Source organism: Rhipicephalus sanguineus, chromosome 11 (genome assembly GCF_013339695.2).
Source record: "Rhipicephalus sanguineus isolate Rsan-2018 chromosome 11, BIME_Rsan_1.4, whole genome shotgun sequence".
NCBI lineage: Eukaryota > Metazoa > Arthropoda > Arachnida > Ixodida > Ixodidae > Rhipicephalus > Rhipicephalus sanguineus.
The window spans coordinates 113,282,453-113,302,993 of NC_051186.1; the positions used below are offsets into that span (position 1 = coordinate 113,282,453).

Genomic DNA, 20,541 nt, shown 5'->3' on the forward strand with positions numbered 1-20,541 from the left:
TGAATAAGTTACGCTTTAAGAACCGTGTTTCTATGGGCCTCTGTATCTGCAATTGCTCTCAAGTCTATGCAGAAAATAAGTTCGCGCATGCAACATCACTTTATTGTGCTGGCTTTGTGATGGTCATTTTCAAAGCAATCTGTCTTGAGACACATTCCGGGTGGCGCCAGTGATGACAGATTGTCTCCACGCTTTTTACGGGAATAGCATCTTGATTTTTTCGACGTGAAATATATCGCAAAGAAGCATGCATTACTTAGGATCGGCTAAATATCAATCTCACTGTCACGCGAAAGGAATGAAAAAAGAGTTGGCCTATAACTAAATTTTCTTTTACATTTGTCGGCATTTATTTCCTGAGAGTAGCTCGTTCTTTAGGCTTTTTTACCGCAGTACTCAAGTTTCAGCCCTAATTACGATCTGGACATGATCACAGTTTTTAATAACAATTTAAAAACCCCATTTCGGCCAATAATGGGTGTTCCATGGTGCAGCGCGCCAGCGTACAACGTGCCTCGTGCAGCGTGCCAGCGTCCTAGTACCCAGCGCCACACTGGTCCAATAATTATGTATGGCACTGGGACAGCGCCACTGGGTTTTCCGATAGGAAACATTTTTGTCGGACATTGTCGTCTGCATTCCCCGACAAGCAGACAGATACTGAGCCAGAACAATAACTTCAGTACCTTCGCCAAGAATGAACAAATGGCGCTGCAAAACTAAATCTTTGTTCTGACGGGTAAATATTTAAATATTAGCAAACGGCCCTTACGTTTTGAATAGTAGACCTCGTATATCTATTTTCTGTATTCATTCGGATTAATCTATGCACACAAAATCACAGTAGCTAATGATTATTTTCAGGACATAAACAGGCATGCTTCCTGAACACGCTCGCACGGTATTTACAGCAACCGAGATGGCTCAACAACTAGGTAAGCTTCTAATGAGCAATATAATGAACTCGTTGAACTATCATGAGATTCCTAGCACCTCCCTGGTCGCACTATCTGAATGGTGTCAATTTTCCAGAAATAAGCATTGCAGGAAGTGTTATTCCCCGTGAAGTATAGTTTAGGGCGGTCTGAGAACCGCAAGCAAAAGCTGCAACAGCCTGTTAGTGGCAATGTAATTTGTAGACTTCGAATAAGTGATTGATAATTACACTTAGTAGTTCTGGATTTTATGTTAGGCATATGTCACTATCCTATTTTAAAAACATTGAACAGAAAAAGAAACTGATGTAGCCACGTCAGTGAATGGTGCATAGATCACTGCTAAATGAACGACATGCAAGACATCGAATAAAACAGTAATCGTCGACCGCAGAGGCCATGAGGAAACATGCAACACAATTTGCAGAGAAAAATTTGAAGGACACGTTGTAAATTCCAAGGTGTGTTCCGCGAAAGCGTGTGGACATTCGACTGGCTATGCCGTGGTATCGGGGGAATCCAGATTCTTGGGGCGCTTCTCCAAACAACTTGCCCTGGAATCATAACCGGACCGCTTGGGATCCATCAGACTAACTCTACTGCACGCGGAGGCGGCGCTGCACGCCGCCGCCGACGGACGCTTCTACTGTGTTGCGCAACAGTTGCGCAACACGCATTGGAAGGAGCAACGCGCAACTGTTGCGCGTTGACGGACGAACGACGCCGTCGCGTTGCGCAAAATTTGCGTAACGCGCGTTGGAAGGAGCAACGCGCAACTGTTGCTATGCGCCACTGTGCCATCGCGTGATTGCTAAGAGAGTGCGAGGGGGAGAGGCAACAGCTGGCACCATGCCATGTCAAGAACGGACGCTCTTGGCGAGTATGAGACATTAAAGGCTTTCGCCTTAAAAAGAAGAGCATAGGCCAGGCTAAACCACTGATATCTACAAATATTGGTAGATTTATTGATGCAAAAGTGTCGCATGACGAAATACTGGCGTCGACGAAGGAATGGGGTCAGCATACTGTCTACATCGTCAAAAAGTATGTTAAGCAATACACTTCACTGATGTTCAGACCTAAGTAGCTTAAAAAAAAAACTTCCTGCACTGACATTTGAAAGATTTAGAAAAGGCATTATCATTGAAGCTTTGATATTTATTTTGTACTCTATATGTTCCCTACCGTCACTACAGTTTTATTTCTAAGAAGTTTCATTTCAATAACCCCGAAATGTGTCATCAAAAGACACATAAAGACAGTCGAGCATGTGTGGATGAATAAAATGCGGAGAAAACCAGTGAAGTACTAGCAGTCGACACAAACAGGCGAATGTGTAACTTGAAGGGAGAAATTTTTATGGCATTGCAGTAAACCTTTCCGAAAATCGTGTCGCTGTGTATCCAGAAAAAAAACTTGCACTACAGAGATGCGAAGTCTGGTAACTTGTTGCGTTTTACTGGGTGGAATTCTCTTTTCTTGCGCAAAGGCTAATGACGACGACATGCAACAGAGACACGTCGAATGGGAGTCACCTTTCTCCAGTACAAACGCCCGAAGCAAGATGTCAGGGCAACGGCGTCGCGTGAGTAACCTGCTCATTTAGTTGCTTAATTTGAAAATCATCTGCTGAGTACATTTAGATTCACTATGAAGTTGAGTGCCATTGGTAATTAACGGCATATGTGTGATGGCCTTGCAAAAGTAGAAGACAGCTATATTCCTGTCTTTACAATATCGGAATTGATTTCCCATGTTTGGTGTAATTTGTGCATTTTTTTATGTTGAATGTTGCTGCCTCACGACTGTGAATATCCTACTTCATTGATATAGTTTAAATGACTGCGCTCTTGTCTAGTCTTTGCGCTGCAAATTAAGTAAGATCAAGTAGCGCTTGGGAAAGAAAAGTGAGAATAACTAAAGACTTGATTACATTGAAACACGTCGCCGGCTGATCTGGCTTGGGAAGAGTGCTCAAAACAGCAATCAAATATTTGCTCTTGAGTGAGGGTGAAGGTACAAATATACGTCTTTTTTTCTGTTCTTAAGTTCAAGTTGTTTGCACCAAGCATATCTCTTATACAACCAATGTAACGCTGGCCTTTTTTCAGTCAAAGGAGGGTTTCAACGCACAACTATCTCATGGAATCAATTCGATCTCACGCAATCTGAAGAGATATACGACGTCTCGAGTTTAGTCAGTATTTGAGAAAGAACATATTTTTACAGCTTCGTACAGCTTCGTAGCTCGGCTCAACACGGTGATTGCTGCAATTGATTAATACCGGGTATTAGTACGGACGAGAAATGCTTCACTTCGCAGCGGGGTAACCGGCATCATACATTTCATTTGTTTTCCGTACCAGCCTTGTAAAACCCGAACATTCACTGAACACTACATGAAAAGGATGTGCCGAGATCTTTGCGTGAGGTTACAACTTCCGTAAGACAGCGAGGTGTATTTTATACGATGAGCCATATGAAATCCGAATAGTAAAAAAAAAAAACATGTTTTGTCACCCCAGGAAGAACAATTCTTACGAGGTCAAGAACTGTGTCCGACAAGTCGCGCAATTATATACAACATAGTTCATTCTCTTCTAAGCGCGATACAAAAACCACGATGTTACGCTTGTGTAGCGTTTCTTGAATTGCCAATTTTGCTGCTTAGCTTTGCGAACGACAGCCAGAATTTGGAAATAGTGGCACATTTGGTAGATGAAGTTAGGAAAAAAAAACCCGAATCACCTCCATTGACGATCAAAGGCTCGAGCCTGGGCGCGCTTCGTGCCTCGCCGGCAGAGGAAAGTCTCTAACCATCTTCATCTTATCGCCGCCGAAATCCAATCAAATATCATGACTCTTAAAAGAAAAGAAAGAAAAAGAAGCGCGCGGGCGTGTCAACATCAGCATCGTTCTCATCTACCAGCACATCCTTGTAAACCTCTCTAACTTCGTTCACACCGGTGGGCAATACACGAGTGAGTAATAAGCGGTCGTTTAAAAGTTGAGAAACAAGATAGTCAACTGTTTGCGAGCAACAAACATATGCAGTCCGTGCCACGAAATTGAGACTGCGTGCTCACGCACGACCGCATGTACGAGTGGTAGTCGATGCGACAGCATAAACACACCGTGAATGACAAAACAAACCAAAATATTACATTCCAAGAAAAATATTCGTTCTATCCCCTAAGAGTGGCGGCACTTGCTTGCCCTGCTACAACGAGTCCAAATATCTGCGTGGTTTTTCAACAGACAGTGCCGAAAATATATGACATTGGCCACTTGCGACACGTTCGCGCCGCCGTATATCAACATCATTGACCCTGAACGAATCAAACCTTTTCAGGATGTCTCACACATTCATTTCCTACGTAGACCGCATCACCTGATACGTAATTCAGCGCACCCGAATGAAAAAAAAAAACCGCCTGCAGCTGCAGCCGCACGTATACCTTCCATACAAACGCGGCGCTTCGCAAATGCCAGTGGGTTGCCAGGTCAAAGACTGCCGCTCACTGATGCTCTGCCACTGAGCTACGGCGGGCGCCGTAACTCAGTGGTAGAGCATCGGCAACGTTGTTCGAAGGTCGCAGGTTCGGTCCCTGCTGGCGGCAGGTTGTCTGTTCTTCCACTTTACTTTCTTTACATTTACATCCTAATTACTATAATTAGCATCCCCTGTATTTTCCGTGGCATTATTGTCTGTTTTTTCTCATTAATACCGGTTTTTCGTTACTTTTAAATACGATTTCAAAATATGAATCCTACTCACAACGCAAAAATGATGCCGCAATCTGTCACTATATTTCATGGCCTTTTCATTTCTACTGGGGTCTTATCACATGTTCTGGCCAGTTGTGGGTCACTTTAAAATGACCCCTATATGGGATATGGGAACGGTGTTCTTTCAAATCGCAACGCTAGGTGATATTTTGTTAGATATCTTTATTAATACTTTGTTATTTTTGAATGATTTGATGTGAAGTTCAGAAGTGGCTTCAGTGAACGAGGATGGTAGCTCCAACAAACATGAGTGGGTAAAAATTCTAACTGCAGGTCTAAAGCACGGTTTAGCCTTTTCTTGTGTCCGTGCTGCATTGCAGAAGTCCTGCCAGGATAGATTACAACTAAGCTTTGATGAACAGGTAGTTAGACTTAGGCAAGCGGGTTTTCCGGAACACGTAATTGCGCAAGCGTGCGAGAAGATGCGCAAACACCTAAAAACAAATGGAACGCAGCCTGGGAATGGTGAGCTGACCGCTAGAGCAAAAAAGTACACGGTGATACCGTACACTCACATAGTGGCACACGGTTTAAAAAACGGCAAAAAGATATGGTGTTGACGTAGTTTTCTCATCTCCTCATAAGCTGGTGTCCATTTGCGCAAAGGTACAGCAAAACATTGATAAGCAGAGGAAAGACAGGTAAAGTGTTCCTGGCAACTGTGCAATTAACCACACCTACCACTATACAGATTGCAAGGAGGCCATAGTATACCAAATACCATTATCATGCGGAAAAACTTACATTCGCCAAAGCGGAAGATGCGTTAACGTTCGTCTTCGTGAACACAAACGATCATTGACAGAAACAAAGCAATTTTCTCTCGCCGCTCATTGCCACGAATGCGGCTGCATACCCTTCTTCAGTGACACAATGATTTTATCGCATCATAAAGAGCAGGTAGCAAGGGAAGTGATCGAGGCCTTCCACATTAGAAGAAAAGGAGATAAGTGTGTTAGCATGCCATCGATTTTGCTGAGTGACGCAGAATTTTCGTACTTTTGCAGCACCTGCAGAGTATGATACCTGCTTTTTTGCTTTTACTTGCCTGAGACTTTTTCGCTTTTGGTGTTTTTAGCTGTTGTTTGGTTGTTGCACATCAACTATATATATGCGTGTCTTTCCTAATAAACTTTAGTTGCGAGTCAGCGCCTGTCCCGTGCCTTCTTTTACTTCGTCGTCGTCTCGTGAGCGCTGTTTCAACCAAGATGATTGCTTATGACTGTTGAAAACTGAAACGCTGTATTAAACGTAAAAAATGAACCGGTGTGGCTCTGTCGTAGATTACTCGGCAGCCACGCGAAGGGCCCGAGTTCGATTCTGATTAAAGACTGGATGTTTTTTTCTGATTTTCTTTTTTTTTCTTCTTTGGCGCGACGGTGGTCGACACCGGCGGCGGCGGCGGCGGAATGCATCCAGGTAGCAAGTTCCGAAGTATAAAAGTTGGTTTTCAAGATTTTACCTTAACCTAGTCACACTAACTCGGGATGTGAAGTTGAAATTACAATTCTTCATCTTAATATGTATACAATTCGGTCATTTACGCCTGACTTTGTGGGGCCAAGTTTATACATATACGTTAAGTGCATCGAGTACTTTTCCAACGATTGGTCGTAGTCAGCACTGTGTAAACATCTGTTTATGGATTGCATTACAGAGCGGAGGCGTGGGACACTCTTGTAAAGGCAGCGAGGACTGCAATGTTCGCCTGTGCTGTAGAAGGAATAATGGCGGAGGCACTTGCCAGAGGCTTTCTTATCCCGGTGAGCCTTGCTCTGATGGCCAGATCAAAGGAGGGATGTACGCTAATCACTGCCCTTGCGTGTACGGTGAAGGTAAGAATATAGTCGTTCTGCGACTATCAAATGTTTAGCATTTGCAAGCAATAACAACATATATATTAATATATAAGGCTTTGCAAATGCAGCGGCTGCTAGACAACACCTGCGTAATAAGATGTTTTTGGACTGCATCAGACGTAAGCAATCGCATACATTTTGGTATGTAGCAATTTCTAAACATCCTTATTTGCAACGTCTTCTGGGCATTAAGATCAAAAAGTACCACCGTAAGTTCGATCTAAAACCTGATAAAGACAAAGTTCCTGATTTGCTCTTCGATGTAACGCCAAATGTCAATGAACTGCTGCTTACTTTTCAACAGCAGCCATATTTAAATCCGCTTAAGAGCTTTAAGAACATCGTGAGTTGTTATTCGAATATAGACGCACTTGTTTTGTGCCTATCAACTACTTTATAAAAAAAAAAAGGTGTGTAAGCCTGAATGAGTAAACAGTTCATTCTTCTTACTTGTAACCCTTCGAGGGCTAGTGGTAGAAATATACGGCACCGCGAATAACTCGCAAAAGGACGATCCAGAGTTTATGTTTAAAAACGTTTCCCATTTTAAACACCCTTTTTTCCCAGAGAGTGCTGTGGCACTTCGGCAATGCAGAGAATTTTGATCTTGTACCGATGACCTTTCGTTTCTATTCCAAGGTTGCATGAGCTGGTGCATCGGCTATCGTTCGCCCATCGGCACTTGCGTGGCGGAAAGTTTCATTTTGTCTTTCGGACAGTTTCCTCTTGCTGAGCTCACAAAAACTAGCGTCTCTGTATATGCTCGAAGGGTCACCACTTGATATTGGCTCTTTTGCTGCCAACAGGTTTGAGCATGCAGATGTTCGAAGGCAGGCTCTGGCATATATAAACGACGCCGCCGCGCATGAACGATGTTGCCGTGCTTGCGCGTTTGCTTTCTTCGCGAGCACATTTTCTAAATATCTAAACATATATGGTGAAATGAACATAACTGCTTTTTTAAAGTTGTAGGTTTATGGTAATCATTAATACACGTGAAGGAGCAATGCATGTCTACCGATTGAAAGTATAGTTTTTAATAAGACCGCTTTAATGATCGCACTAAAGTAGGTCACTGTACAGGATGCTTTACTGTACATTTATTCTTGCTTTTTCTGTTTTCTGCTCTGGCTTGGCGAACCGCCGCGCAGAAGAAAAAAAATCGTCGCGTGGCTCAAGGCACGAAGGCGAGGAAATTTCTCACTGTGCTGGTTCGCACCGTTACACCTTTTCATTGTTTACTGTATTTGTTTTTGTGTCTTATTTCGGCAGTGTTAACTGCAGAGTAAAATAAGAACAGCGTCGCTTTGCTTGACGCGCGTGAGCCAGGCGATCTTCCGCAGTAGCAAAGCTATTTGGCCTAGTGGGAAACGGTTCATCCTCGAGAAGCGCGAAAGAGACACAGGAACTAAGAAGAGATGCACACAGGACAATCGCTTGTCCTGTGTGCATCTCTTCTTAGTGCCCGTGTTTCTTGCGTGCTTCTCAAGGATGAGGCGATATTTGACTCTGCTCGTTGACTTGGTTACGGCGCAGCCCAACGACACTCAAACTAGGAATTGGCAGGCGCCTATGGGCTGCGCTTTAATATAAGTGCACTGCGAGCTTATGTTTATTAGTCTCGACATATCTGTCAAGCTAATACAGAACTATACCTAGCTGAATTATTTCGCATACTATTGGACATTCAGCCCAAACCTTATATGTTCTGTAGAGTTCTAACAGGGCTGAAAAACAGAATGAAAGCTATCACTCAGGTTTTTTATTTGCAACTGCTCCAAAGCGTTGCATTCTACTAAGCAGGTGTTGACTGTATAATTTCGTTCGAAGCTGCTGCAAGTAACTGTATCTCGCACATTATCTGGCAACTGTTACGTGTAGAATACAGAGGCCACAACAAACAACGGGTTGATGTGGTGTAATTTTAGCTACATTACGCGACTGCAGCCTTTTCTTTAAAAATCATTGCGCACCCAGTCGCTGCAAGTTCAATGTGCACCTAGAGACTTGTTGGAAGGTTGACTAACTAAACCAGGAAGGCTGCCAACCCTTATTCTTTACGACTTCGAGGCTGAAAGCCCTATGAAATAACACTAGCGCTTGTTAATGAATGAAAAAAGGGAGAATTTTGAGAGCACGTTCTTTCTTTGTTAGACACAACCTTAATGAGAACCAACAGACAATCAAGCCAAAGAAAACATAGGTGACGTTACTTGCAGAAATTATGGCATTAATTTGAAGAATCTGAAGAAATTAAAGTGGACGAGAAGAAAAGTTGCCACCGGCAGAGACCGAACCTGCGAGCTTCGAATTACGCGTTGGATTTTCTACTAGTAAAGCTGCAGCGGCCGTCGTGCGCTAACACTCCCGAACACTGCCAGATTTATATGGACGGATATATTAAGCTTGTGAGCAACATGCACAATGTCTGGATTCTTTTGTGGGTTGGATAATGTCTGGATTCTTTTTTGGGTTGTCTATTGTTACATGTCAGATATTCTTCAAAGATTTGTTTCCTTTTACAGATAATTGCCAAAATGGTTACTGCATCACAGATTCATGGTGGCAGAGGTGACCGTGACTACCAGTTATTTTATTGGCGTCCGCGTATGCACATTGTCACCTTGGAGATAGCATACACCGGCTACTTCATGAAATAAATCCAATATTCGCCGGAACAAATTTGCTTCAAATCGTCAGTTGCAGTGTTTTGTCTGCATCTTAGCTTTTGTGCTTCATTTTTCAAGTCCTCGCCTTGCATGATTTCGCCGAATATCCTTCTTTACCGTGTGCAATACGCGCACATTATGAGCAAATTACCTGTTAGAAATGTCACAACTGGGATATATTTTACATATTGACTTGATTTCACATCCATTGTCGCTCTCGATGTGTTTCACTCGGAGAACGTGCACACATTTATTGAAGTGCTGAATGAACATTATATACGAATTCATTGGTAGCTTACTGACGCATCTTTGAGTGTCTTAATTTAAACTGGAATATAGGCGATATTCTATAGTATATATCATCGCATTTGATGCAACCATCACTTTTTTTAAATTGACAAAAACACCAGCAGCGAGTCGTTGAGCTCATCAGGTAGCGCTACACTCGTTTAAAGAGTCGAGGAACAGCAAGTGAACTATACAAAAAATGAAAATCACTATGATTAATTGTATTATCCGTTACTGAGGTTTTTCGTCGTTTGAACGAGAGAAGACATTCAGACTGACAAAAAACAACTGAATTATAACCTGAAGGGTTAGTGAGCGCGTGTAATTTGATGGAATCCAAATAAACTTCATCTAGGAAAACATTGTCAATAACGTGGGAGTGTAGCGTTTCTCGAGGTTCTAAGACTTTACGTATTTCACACAAAAAATTTGGCAAATCCCACGCCTTGTGGCAATCGGTGTCATGCGAAGCAGCCAGTGAGAAGTTCTATGCTGCATTTTATGGCTTTGAGCCAAGGGGTACGAAGAGGATCGATGTGTTTTGTAAATGTAGTAGTTGTGTGCACATCTTGGGATTACCAGGCACGTCGACAGCTCTGGCGTTTATACACTCTAAGAAAAAAAATAGTATAGGTGACTCTTTTCGGAGAGTTCTGACTTGCCACGTATACGACTCTCTTTAAAGAGTCACGGCTGGAGGCATCAGACTTGTGACTTCGTATGTTGTCGCTCCTGTTTAGTGTAACCAGCCATGAAAAATTATACCTGAAAAATAGAACGTGACATTATGATGAGAAAATGGAATTGCAGTAAGAGCTTGCAAAACCTTCACAATAAGTGATTTACAGAGACATAATGAAGGCTCACAACAAATGCAAACATGCATGGTAAGGAACCAAGTTTTTTGCTTTTATCGTGTTAAACACAACTTGCTAGTAGTAGATTTTGTAAAACGTCTCTTGGCGACAGACTTGCAGCACAAGATGATGTGAGCCTTTTTTGACCAACAAACGAAACTGGTTTGGGCCCCTTTGCGTGGGTGCCACTGAACTCTTCCTACGCCATGTTGTCCAACCAAAGTAAATGTAGGACCGACTGCCGCGTTGACAGGGAAAACGCCGCTGTTGATTTTCCCATCACGAGCGGTGAGGCTCCAGACCATAGCGACACCTTCGTTTCCCCGAGTGTCGCTGTCAACTGAAGTGAAGAGGCGGGGAAAGCGATCCAGGATTCTGGGAATAACCAACACACGCACACAGAGTATTTGTATTTAAAACGACCGTTTGTTCAACACACCGTTATTGTACACACATCTGACACGTGTGTTTCGTTTAAAATAATTTCGCAACGAAAACAAATAATTAGTACCCACAAAAGCAGTACACTCGCCGTTAACAGGCGCGCGTTGTCCGTCTCCGCAGCTCCATGAATATTCCGCCCTCCAAGCGTCACTACAAGCACGGAGCCTAGCGTCACCGCCACCGAAGATGCGCATGTTAGATAGTACACAAAACCACAAGACAGGGAACTTATGCATCCCGCGCAACCAACAAAACCCAATCCAAAATACCGAGCAGACAGAGAGGAGGCGGAGGCGCCGCGCCATCCCGGCTGGCGAGCCGCGGACCATGGCGCCACGACGGCGGCGAACGGCAAACGCGCGATATGTACGGCGTATACGGCGGCGCCTTCATCACTGAAGCCAACCGAAAGGCGCTTCCCGAGAGTCCCGTGAATCCTGCAAAATGCTACCTTCCAAAAGGGGTCGAATGTATACCAAAGGAGGGTCCGTGCCATGACCCTTTTACAGCGAAAGGTGTTATGAGATCACTTCAGCGGCCGTTTTCGGTGCCGTAGTTGTTTTCGCGGCCGTTTTCGGTGCCGCCGCCGCCGCCGCCGGTGTCCGTAACCAGTATCGCTCAAAAAAAAAACAAAAAACAAAATAAGAAAAAGTTCCAGGATGGAACGAGGTTCGAACCTGGCGCCTCTGCGTGGGAGCCCAGTACTCAACCTCTGAGCCACGCCGGTGCTTGAAACTGCTTTGAAGAAAGGTCCTATACAGGCTTCATATCGGGAAGGAACCGCATTAACATTTGCAATATAGCGTGGTAGAAGAGTAAAATAAGCACCAAGCGTCACACAACGCGAATTCTGTAACCACGCGTCACACAATGCGAATTGCGCCACGAGTAGGTTGTTGAATGCTTCCAACCCATTACAAAGGGGTCCGCCATAATTCTTCATCGTCATTAGGCACAGCATCAACAAAGTGCTCATAATGCCTTACATGCGTTCAGCAGGTACCACGGCTCTCCGTAAAATGACGAAAAATGGCACAGTGCCTGCTTCCCGACTTCTCAAAAATTACAATGATTTATAGCGCAGTGGGTTCCTCGCAAGTGCACTTGTATTGGTTGCCAAGGAAGCCCATAAGCGCATGATTCATTTCCTCGGCGTCTCAATAAAGTTCTTTGTCCCCCCCCCCCGTCTCTCTCCCACGTCAACGTATGTTATACAGCATGGCGGGAGAGGGATATAGTGACCGGGCGTCACCCAATGCAAATTCCTTAACTGGTGGGCCATTTAAAGCTTCCACCCCACTACAAAGGGCTGAGCCATAATTCTTCATCGTCATCATTTTGGCGTCAACAAAGTGCACATAATGCCTTACAGACGTGTAGCTGGTACCTCGTTTCTCCGCAGAATGACAAATAATGCTTAGTAGGTGCTTCCCAACTTCACAAAAATTGTGATTTATGGCGTAGTGGGTACCTTGCTAGTGTACTTGTTTTGTAGCCCCAAGAGAGCTTAACGGGCTCTAGAAACGCTGCTCTTCCAGCTTTCGCTGTGACTGTGCTGCGCTTTCCGCGCAGGCCTGGCGTTTTTTTTTAATATTTTTTTAGAGTGTAGGGTATCTTATGCTGCGACGTAACGTAAGCACTCATGTTAGAGCACATACGTCTGTATTATCGAAACGAAGGGCATTTTACACTGCGATGATGTGAATGTCATACGTAGTTTTCGTTAGCATATTCATCCAGGGTTGAGCGACGATTGAATTTAGCTTAGTGAATTATAGGAATACAAATGTGATGTTTGTTCGATTATTTGACTGCTATAAAAGCGGAGTCAATAGTGGAACCCGAGACGTTAACTTGACATGAGGCCTGTATCACAGGAGTACATATTCTGCGTTTATTACTTTGTTATAAAATTAGATAGCCAGCACCAAAACCACAATTGACGTTGCACCGACATTACGCCTGCATAGGGTGTTTTTCCACAGCACTTTCTAGATCTGGCGTGGTTCTGTGGTAGAATACCTGGCTGCCATGCAGAAGCTTAGGTTCGATTCCTGCTGGGATCGTAATATTTATTCTTTACATTCGTCGGGTCTGCACTGCCGATCTCCCTTTTTCTTAACGCTCTCGAAATTATTTACCAATTTCTGTTCTCGCCGTGCCTGGGTAGATATACATTGTCAATCACCTGTGGCGCATAGCCGTACACCACGGCCCGTGGCAAACGGGTGTGTGTAACACGCGTCTGGAGGAAAGGGTTTGACGACGTACGCGACAGGATTTTCAAGTTATTCATGTCATGACCCGACAGTCATATTCGTCAAATCCTCTTACCCTTCCATGCCAATTTCGGTGTACACCAAGTTAAGGAGGCGATCACGAGAGCATCTAGGCGTAGGCGGCTAGATAGATAGACAGATACGTAGATAGAAAGGCTCAAAGTGTCACAGGTTCGCTAAGAAATGTGTCGCTTTTAAAACTGGCTGGCGTTACGCAGTCATCTGGCCTAACGCAAAAGCGGTATTTACAACAATGATGAAGACGACGACTGCGTGGAACTGTCACAAACGAGCGCGTTAATAAGGTGCGTACGCGACCGCTTTCAGACGACAGCGGGAAAGCACGGCGCCAGCCGTTTGCTCAACATGCGCGATCAATGAAAAAAACAATAATTAAAAGACGCCGGCGTGGCGCCTCCTCCTCACCCACTCGAAACACCGCAGACGACAAGATCAAACGCCCGGCAAAGTCGGGAACCATCTCGAAAGAAAACACGATGCGACGCCGAGCCACGCCGCCGCGTTTCGAATTGTCGAGAAGAAACTTGCGCCTTTCCTAGCTTTGCCTGCGCTGCACACCGAAGAACACTCGCGACGCTTTTGCAACCCAGGTGATATAAGCGTGCACGAACGACCAGCGAGCAGTAAGTCGGTCCAGAGATGGTGAAGTTATGCTGAGTGTGGTTTGCCTAGCCAAAGAAGAGATGTTAATAATGTTGTGCGGTCAATCGATCGTCGATCTGGAAGAATCAGATGCTGACGCGGTGTGAGCAGTGACAAGTTACGTGAGTGTTTCCTGGAAGAGAAACATTCGGGACCGACCACGGAAGGGAACAACGACAATCAGCACTGGAGTTTGCGTGAGTGTTTCCTGGAAGAGAAGCGTTCAATTTACGCCCAAGAATTGTGGAATGGATAGGTTGTTGAATATTCACTACTAACTGTTCTTCAATAGTTTGTAATGCATGAGATTGCATTTGTAGCGCGTGATCTGTTTGTTTAGTTCCCGTTGTTTTAAACGTCATCTAAGTTATATTGTGAGTTGTAATTGACACCAGCCGAGTGTGCATGTTTTTATGATGTTTGTACTGCCTTAACTGTGAATATATTTCTTTGTGTTATCAACTCTTGGCTCTGACTCTGTCTTTGGACAACAACCGGCGTTTTATGGCGCACTAAAGGACCTACTCTAAATTGTCCGCGCTTTCGTGGTGCGTTTCGGGGGGCCGATACGTCAGCCTTTGGATTCTGCCCGGTGATTGCCTCCGTATTAATGAGAAGAGCGACAGAGACATTTGCCTATGGGGTCCTGGAGTCTTATTAACTTTTGTGTATATGTACCTCATCCATAAACGTGCAGCCTACATGTCTCCTTTAAGATATAGGGAGTTAGTGGACACCTGGCATCACGAAAGAAAACTTTGCAGCGTTTGTAGAATGGAGCATCAGCCATGAATAAAGAGTGCGTACATCTGCGCCCGAGGTTGCAGTAATTCTAATCGCACGCCCAAGAGACCCTGGTTGATAAGGTGTTGCCAGGAAAACGCACGTTGATGAAGAGCAATCGATATGACCCTTCCACAATGCAAATTCCTGTGTCCTAATTTGAGTACACTGTGAAGGTCTGTTTCAGGATCAACGAAACGGAGGTCGGGAAAGGGGACAGACGTAGAAAAAATCTTTGGCTTGGCCGGAAAGGCGTAGCCCGAAGATCGGCTCTAAAAATGCTGCCATGTCCTCGCAGACTTGTACATAATGTTACCTTTCGTAGATAGAAGACGCTTAGGACTAGCTTTACCACAAGGCCGATGCCGAGATGCCGGACTCCGACCCGGCTAGGCGTGTGCGTGACGGGATCGCACACAGCATCTTCAACAGGGCAAAATATTCGAACTAGACAACGGCGAGAAATGAAGACGTGCAGATGCGAACGTCACCTTCTTGTCGACACAGATTGCCAACAGTTTCTACTGTAGGAACTTACTCTACATCCTATGCCATTAAAAAGATATGCCATGTATTTCAGCATGCTTAAGGGGTCCCTATACTACTTTTCAAAGTAAGCATAGAGTGATCACGGTATAAGAGTTTATCACCTCCCGATTCGATTTACGCAAGAAGTTGTTGAATCTGCGAATGCGAGCGGAGTTACGAGGATTTGCCACGCGATTTCAGCGCCTTTTCTCTTCTGTCCGCTCTGTTTATCACGACCAATGATTTGCGCCGTATATGAGCCAAAAGCGTGCTAGCTGTTCGACGTCCAAAAGCAGGCGCCAACCGCACCGAAGCGAGTGAGCACAGGCCTATGTAGGAAAAGGAGGCGCCTGAAAAAGTGGCGATTTCGCCTTGCGTTTGTAAACATTCCTCGCCGCGCACGACTGCATAATTTGGCCCAGCTGCACATAGCAGTTCCTGCTTTTCGCAGGATGTGTTTTTTCCCCAAGCACGAGAAGTGGTTCATGACCCCTTTAAAAACAGAAAGTTTTAAAGTAGGACTCGAAGGGAATATGCTAGGAATTAAAATAGTAAAAATTTGGCACATATGTAGCTATGGTATCTACATAGTATACCTGTGTAATATTGTAAGAATTGAAAATGTGGGCTTCATGTATCGCGGTGTGCAAAGACACATTTCCTCGATTTTTTGGTGATCATTAGAGGGTTGGAATTAACCGCTTGGTAACGTTCCCTGCTTGTCACTAAAATATATCTAGTTGCCGCTCGGGAGAATTATGCTATCGTGGGAACTGCTTGAACTTTAATAACTTTTCTGTGTATTTTACCACATATTTAGCACATTTATTTTCATGCAGTTCTGTTTATCGCAATAATGGCACTTTACATCATTCCTGCTGCTGCTATTGCGCCAATAAGGGCTGCAGTATATCAAAATGAATTAGTACGTGAACATAGTACAAACTACAGAGAAAAATGTAAACATTGGCAGATAGCCCTCGCCGAGCATCCTCGTGCCTTATACACGCTGTGTGCGACTCAAAGAATGCGGACAGGCTCGCGCAATCATGATTTCAATCAAGCGTGATATATGCAATTTCTGCGCCTATATTTTAAGCTCTAGAAACAACATTCTCAATAAATAAAAAGCCGTGTCACTGGGTTTGAAACGTTGCATCACAGGCATGCTACCCATCGCAACGACAGGAGGTGCAATAGATCTTGTTTTCACAAGATGTATGGAACATTCAAAAATGTTTTTTTGCTTCGTACTTCAGCGGCAACTGTCGTAAGACAGCTGCCATGAGAACGAAAAAAAGGCAGTAGAAGTAAAAAATAAACAAGGCTAATAAATATGCAAGTAATTTCAAGGATGTATGCGTGAATACTTCCGCATGAACAAATGCGTCCTGAGATGAGTCCTGCAGTAGTATTCACTTGATATAACTGGCTTGTAATATGGCAGATGCGAACATATATACCACACTTGTAATGTAGCTATGTTACTTTGGTATATAACAATATAAGCTAAATTGCTACTGATAAAGGAACATCATCATTACCTTCGCTCTCACTGCTGGATGAAAGCATCTCCAAACGATCCCCAATTCACCCTATTTGTGCGATCGTATTTAATTGCATCTTTGTGAAAATTCGTACTGTCGTCGCTAAACCTAGCTCGCTCCTGTCCTCGTGCTACAGTGGTGCATGTTGTGTGGCCGTCAGTCCATCCCTTTCGTTTAATCTCAACTAGAATGTTGGCTACCCCATGTTTTTCTCTTACCCAAGCTGCTATCTTCCGAACTCTTGGTGATGCGTGAATAATTTCACTTTCTATGCACGCAGCGTGGTTTTATGCTTTATCCCTCGTTTATTCGTTATTCTTCAAGTTTCGTGCCCGTAGGTAAGACCTGGTCGTGTGTAATGATTGTAGAATTTTTGCTGTCGCGGGAGGGGCGGATTGCTTGTCAGGCTATCGTTATCCGTTGGAATTCGATTTTACATGCACGTTCAACTGATAGAAATTGACTGAAGTAGACAAAGTCTTGCATATATTCTAGCCATCGGTTGTCAATCGCGAAGTCTTTCTCTTTCACCAGGCTATTGAATGCTATATTTGTATTCACAATAGTCATATTTATTGCTACTCCATTGCTATCACGTTTTATACGTACAACCATTTTTTTGCATTTCGTCTCGATCATTGCTGAAGAGCACTGCATTATCTGCAAACATATTCCTTCCAAACCCTGTCGCTTGAATACTTCTAAGGACATGATGAAGAACGTTGGACAGATCGTATCGCGTTCTCTGACGCCTTTTTATATCTTAATTATATAGTTCTTCTACTAGAGAGGCAAACTAGTTCTGGTGTACTCGTGAGGTGTTGGCTAAGGTATTGATATATTGTAAAAGACATGCGAAAGCTAGAGATGAAGAAGAGAAGGGGAGAAGGCCGAAGCACTTCTGAAAGGTCGGACTGCGCTACCACCATCAGCCATCTCCTGTCAATAAAATGACACATCTCATCACAAGTCGCCGTAGCAGTTGTGGTGGAAGGTGCTGGGTAATCGACTGATAAACACGGAGGTTGTAGAACAAGTTCATCGACGGAGCCGACTTCTTGCGGGATTGCCACTGAATCGATCTGTGTTGGACATGTCGCGCGACGCAGACGAAAAACGACTCATCAGCGCTACTGCGCTGACCAGTTCTCAGCAACAACTGAAAGATGCCCGTCCCTTCACCTTACTTTCAAAAACGGTCTACGTCACAATATTATGTTTTCTTTGAACTAAGCTATTACTTTTTGTGGAGTAGGCGGTGAGTGGCTTCATCCCATTTTTTGTGGCGTAAGTGTTTCGTTGGGTGGGCAGGTGCTCGGGTATAATTTCGTGTTCTTTCTCGAGGATCACGTGCTACATGGCGACAGCTGGCAATGAGTGTTTCACACTCGTCGTCACTGCTATGAGCGGCTCTGGCAAACGCTCCCGATAAGCAGAGAAGCATTTCTGTACAATACATATTGCCACCTGGTGTTTTGAGCCAGCATGCCGTGGCAAGCCGAAAAGGCGAAGAAGACGAAGGCGAGGAGCGCTAGCCATTGGATCGTGTCTGTCATTCGCGTCTTGCTGTTCCGGTGTTCTTGCCCTACAACGCCTATAGTGCGTGACAAACTGGTGGAGGTGCGGGGTAATCTATGCACCGTACCCCTTCGAGTAGCAAGATCTCAAGCATCGTGCCGGTGGTTACTCCTGTGCACCGCGCCAGCAGAAGGATTCGAGGACAAGCTCCTGAGTTTGGACTGCTCCCGGACAACATGGCGGCTCCGACCATCCCAACCGACACCAACCAAACCGGTACGGAAGGCACAACGCCGCTTCATTGTACTTTGCTCAATCCTCGAACGCCAAATCCCTTCCATGGCGCTCCACATGAGGATGTGGAGGATTGTCTTGGGCACTACGACTTTGTTGCCGTGCACAAGTGGGACAACGCAGACAAGCTGCGACACGTCTATTTCAGCCGCATGGATGGCGCACGTGTTTGGTATGAGAACCGTGCAGGCATCTTGACATCATGGGAAGACTTCAAACGCAGGCTTCTTGAGACTTATGCCAACCCTGATTGTCGGGAGCGAGCTGAGCGTGATCTCCAGTCCCGCATACAAATGCCAAACGAAGGCGTTGCAATGTATGTCGAGGACATGACGCGTCTTTTCCGACGAGCCGACCCCAGCATGGCAGAAGAGAAAAAGGTGCGGTACCTCATGCGCGGGGTGAAAGAGCAGCTGTTCGGTGGGCTTGTGCGCAGTCCGCCCAAGACTGTGTCAGAATTTCTTTCTAAAGCCGTGACCATCGAGAACACTCTTCGGCACCGGGCCCCATCATACGAACGACAAGTCAACTCTGCCTCAACTACGGACTGCTTGGGAGCTTTCGGTGGCCACATGGATTTCTTCCGAGAGCTCATACGGTCAGTAATGCGCGAAGGACTTCAGAAGCTGCCAGTACTCTCACCGCCCACTATCTTTTCTTTGTCTAGCGTTGTCCGAGATGAAGTCCAGCATGCCCTAAGAGAACCGTCTTTTATGAGAGAACCTCAGCCACCGAGTGACTTCCCCCGGATGTCGTATGCTCAAGCTTTGAGGCAACCGGTCACACCTGCAATGCCGCTTCACACCGCGGTCCCGGTCACACCTGCAATGCCGCTTCCCACCGCGGCCCCAGCAATGCTGCAGACAGTCCAAGCGGCCCCGTATTGCAACGACCATCGACTGACCCCGCGGAAATCAGACGTATGGCGGGCACCAGATCGACGTCCTCTCTGCTTCCACTGCGGCGAAGCTGGGCATGTATACCGACAGTGCACCTACCGGGAGCTTGGCCTACGCGGATTTTCGGCGAACTCACCGCGACCTAGGTTCGGCCAGCGGCCCCCTGAAATCGAAGACTACGTTGCCCAGCAGCGTGGATCCTCGTCATCCCTGCACCAACCTCGCTCCCCATCACCGCGGCGGTTTTCCCCTAGTCGCCGTAGCTATTCGAGCGTGGTGCAGGGTCGGTCACCCAGCCCACGCCGGGAAAACTAACCACAGCGACCTTCGGGGGCAAGGCCGCTCAGACTGGATATGCTCAAGGCCCCCCATCGACGCTTACGCGAACCGACGATCCACCGACGACATCACCGACTGATTCCAGAAAGGTTTCCTTGGACATTCCAGTACTGCTCGACGGTCGCCAAGTCAGTGCTTTAGTGGATACGGGTGCGGACTATTCTATCATTAGCGAAAAACTGGCCGCCCTTCTGAAGAAAGTGACGACGCCTTCTAACCGAACGCCAATTCGTACTGCTGGCGGTCATATCGTCACACCGCTCGGCGTTTGCACGGTAGGAATACAGATTCGCGGTTGTACCTTTGTTGTTAGCTTGAGCGTTCTTCGTCAGTGTTCTCGAGACCTGATAATTGGAATGGACTTTCTCAGAGAGCACGGTGCTATCATCGACACTCGACAACGCCTCGTCACATTCTCGACAAAGAGTTCACGTAGAAAACAGCGCTACGAGACGGGACAAAGAAAGGGCACAAACACGGCGCTGACTATCAACCAAATGTGCTTTTATTCCACCAGTCCGTATATTTATACATCACCATGACTAACGAAAGCATAACAAAAAACCAGAAAAAACCGGTCAGCCTGCGCAAAGGCAAGAAAATTTTAACTCGACAGAAATGCTATCTCTTTCGGAAGCAGTGAAATCGAGGGGAGGCTAACACATGCCTCGCCGCCTTTACAAATGTGATACGCTTCAGAAACGCTTCAGAAATATGCGGACTGGTGGAATAAAAGCACATTTGGTTGATAGTCAGCGCCGTGTTTGTGCCCTTTCTTTGTCCCGTCTCGTAGCGCTGTTTTCTACGTGAAGTCATGCACCAACCAGCCCAAATCCGTACCCTACGACAA

General features: G+C 45.4%; 1 protein-coding gene across 1 annotated transcript; it reads left to right on the forward strand.

Moving 5' to 3' along the window:
• The first annotated feature begins 2,235 nt into the window (after positions 1 to 2,235).
• LOC119375519 (U-scoloptoxin(18)-Er1a) lies at positions 2,236 to 9,282 on the forward strand. The gene is made up of 3 exons (XM_037645710.2): positions 2,236 to 2,520; positions 6,382 to 6,559; positions 9,109 to 9,282. Exons 1-3 carry the CDS (start codon positions 2,365 to 2,367, stop codon positions 9,156 to 9,158), a joined length of 384 nt encoding a protein of 127 aa, XP_037501638.1. The 5' UTR covers positions 2,236 to 2,364; the 3' UTR covers positions 9,159 to 9,282.
• Positions 9,283 to 20,541: the final 11,259 nt, after the last annotated feature.

Coding starts and splice junctions, on each gene's coding strand:
- LOC119375519 (XM_037645710.2), top strand. CDS start 2,365: ATGCGAAGTCTGGTAACTTGTTGCGTTTTACTGGGTGGAATTCTCTTT. Junction 2,521..6,381: donor TGTCAGGGCAACGGCGTCGC/GTGAGTAACCTG, acceptor ATTGCATTACAG/AGCGGAGGCGTGGGACACTC. Junction 6,560..9,108: donor CCCTTGCGTGTACGGTGAAG/GTAAGAATATAG, acceptor TTCCTTTTACAG/ATAATTGCCAAAATGGTTAC.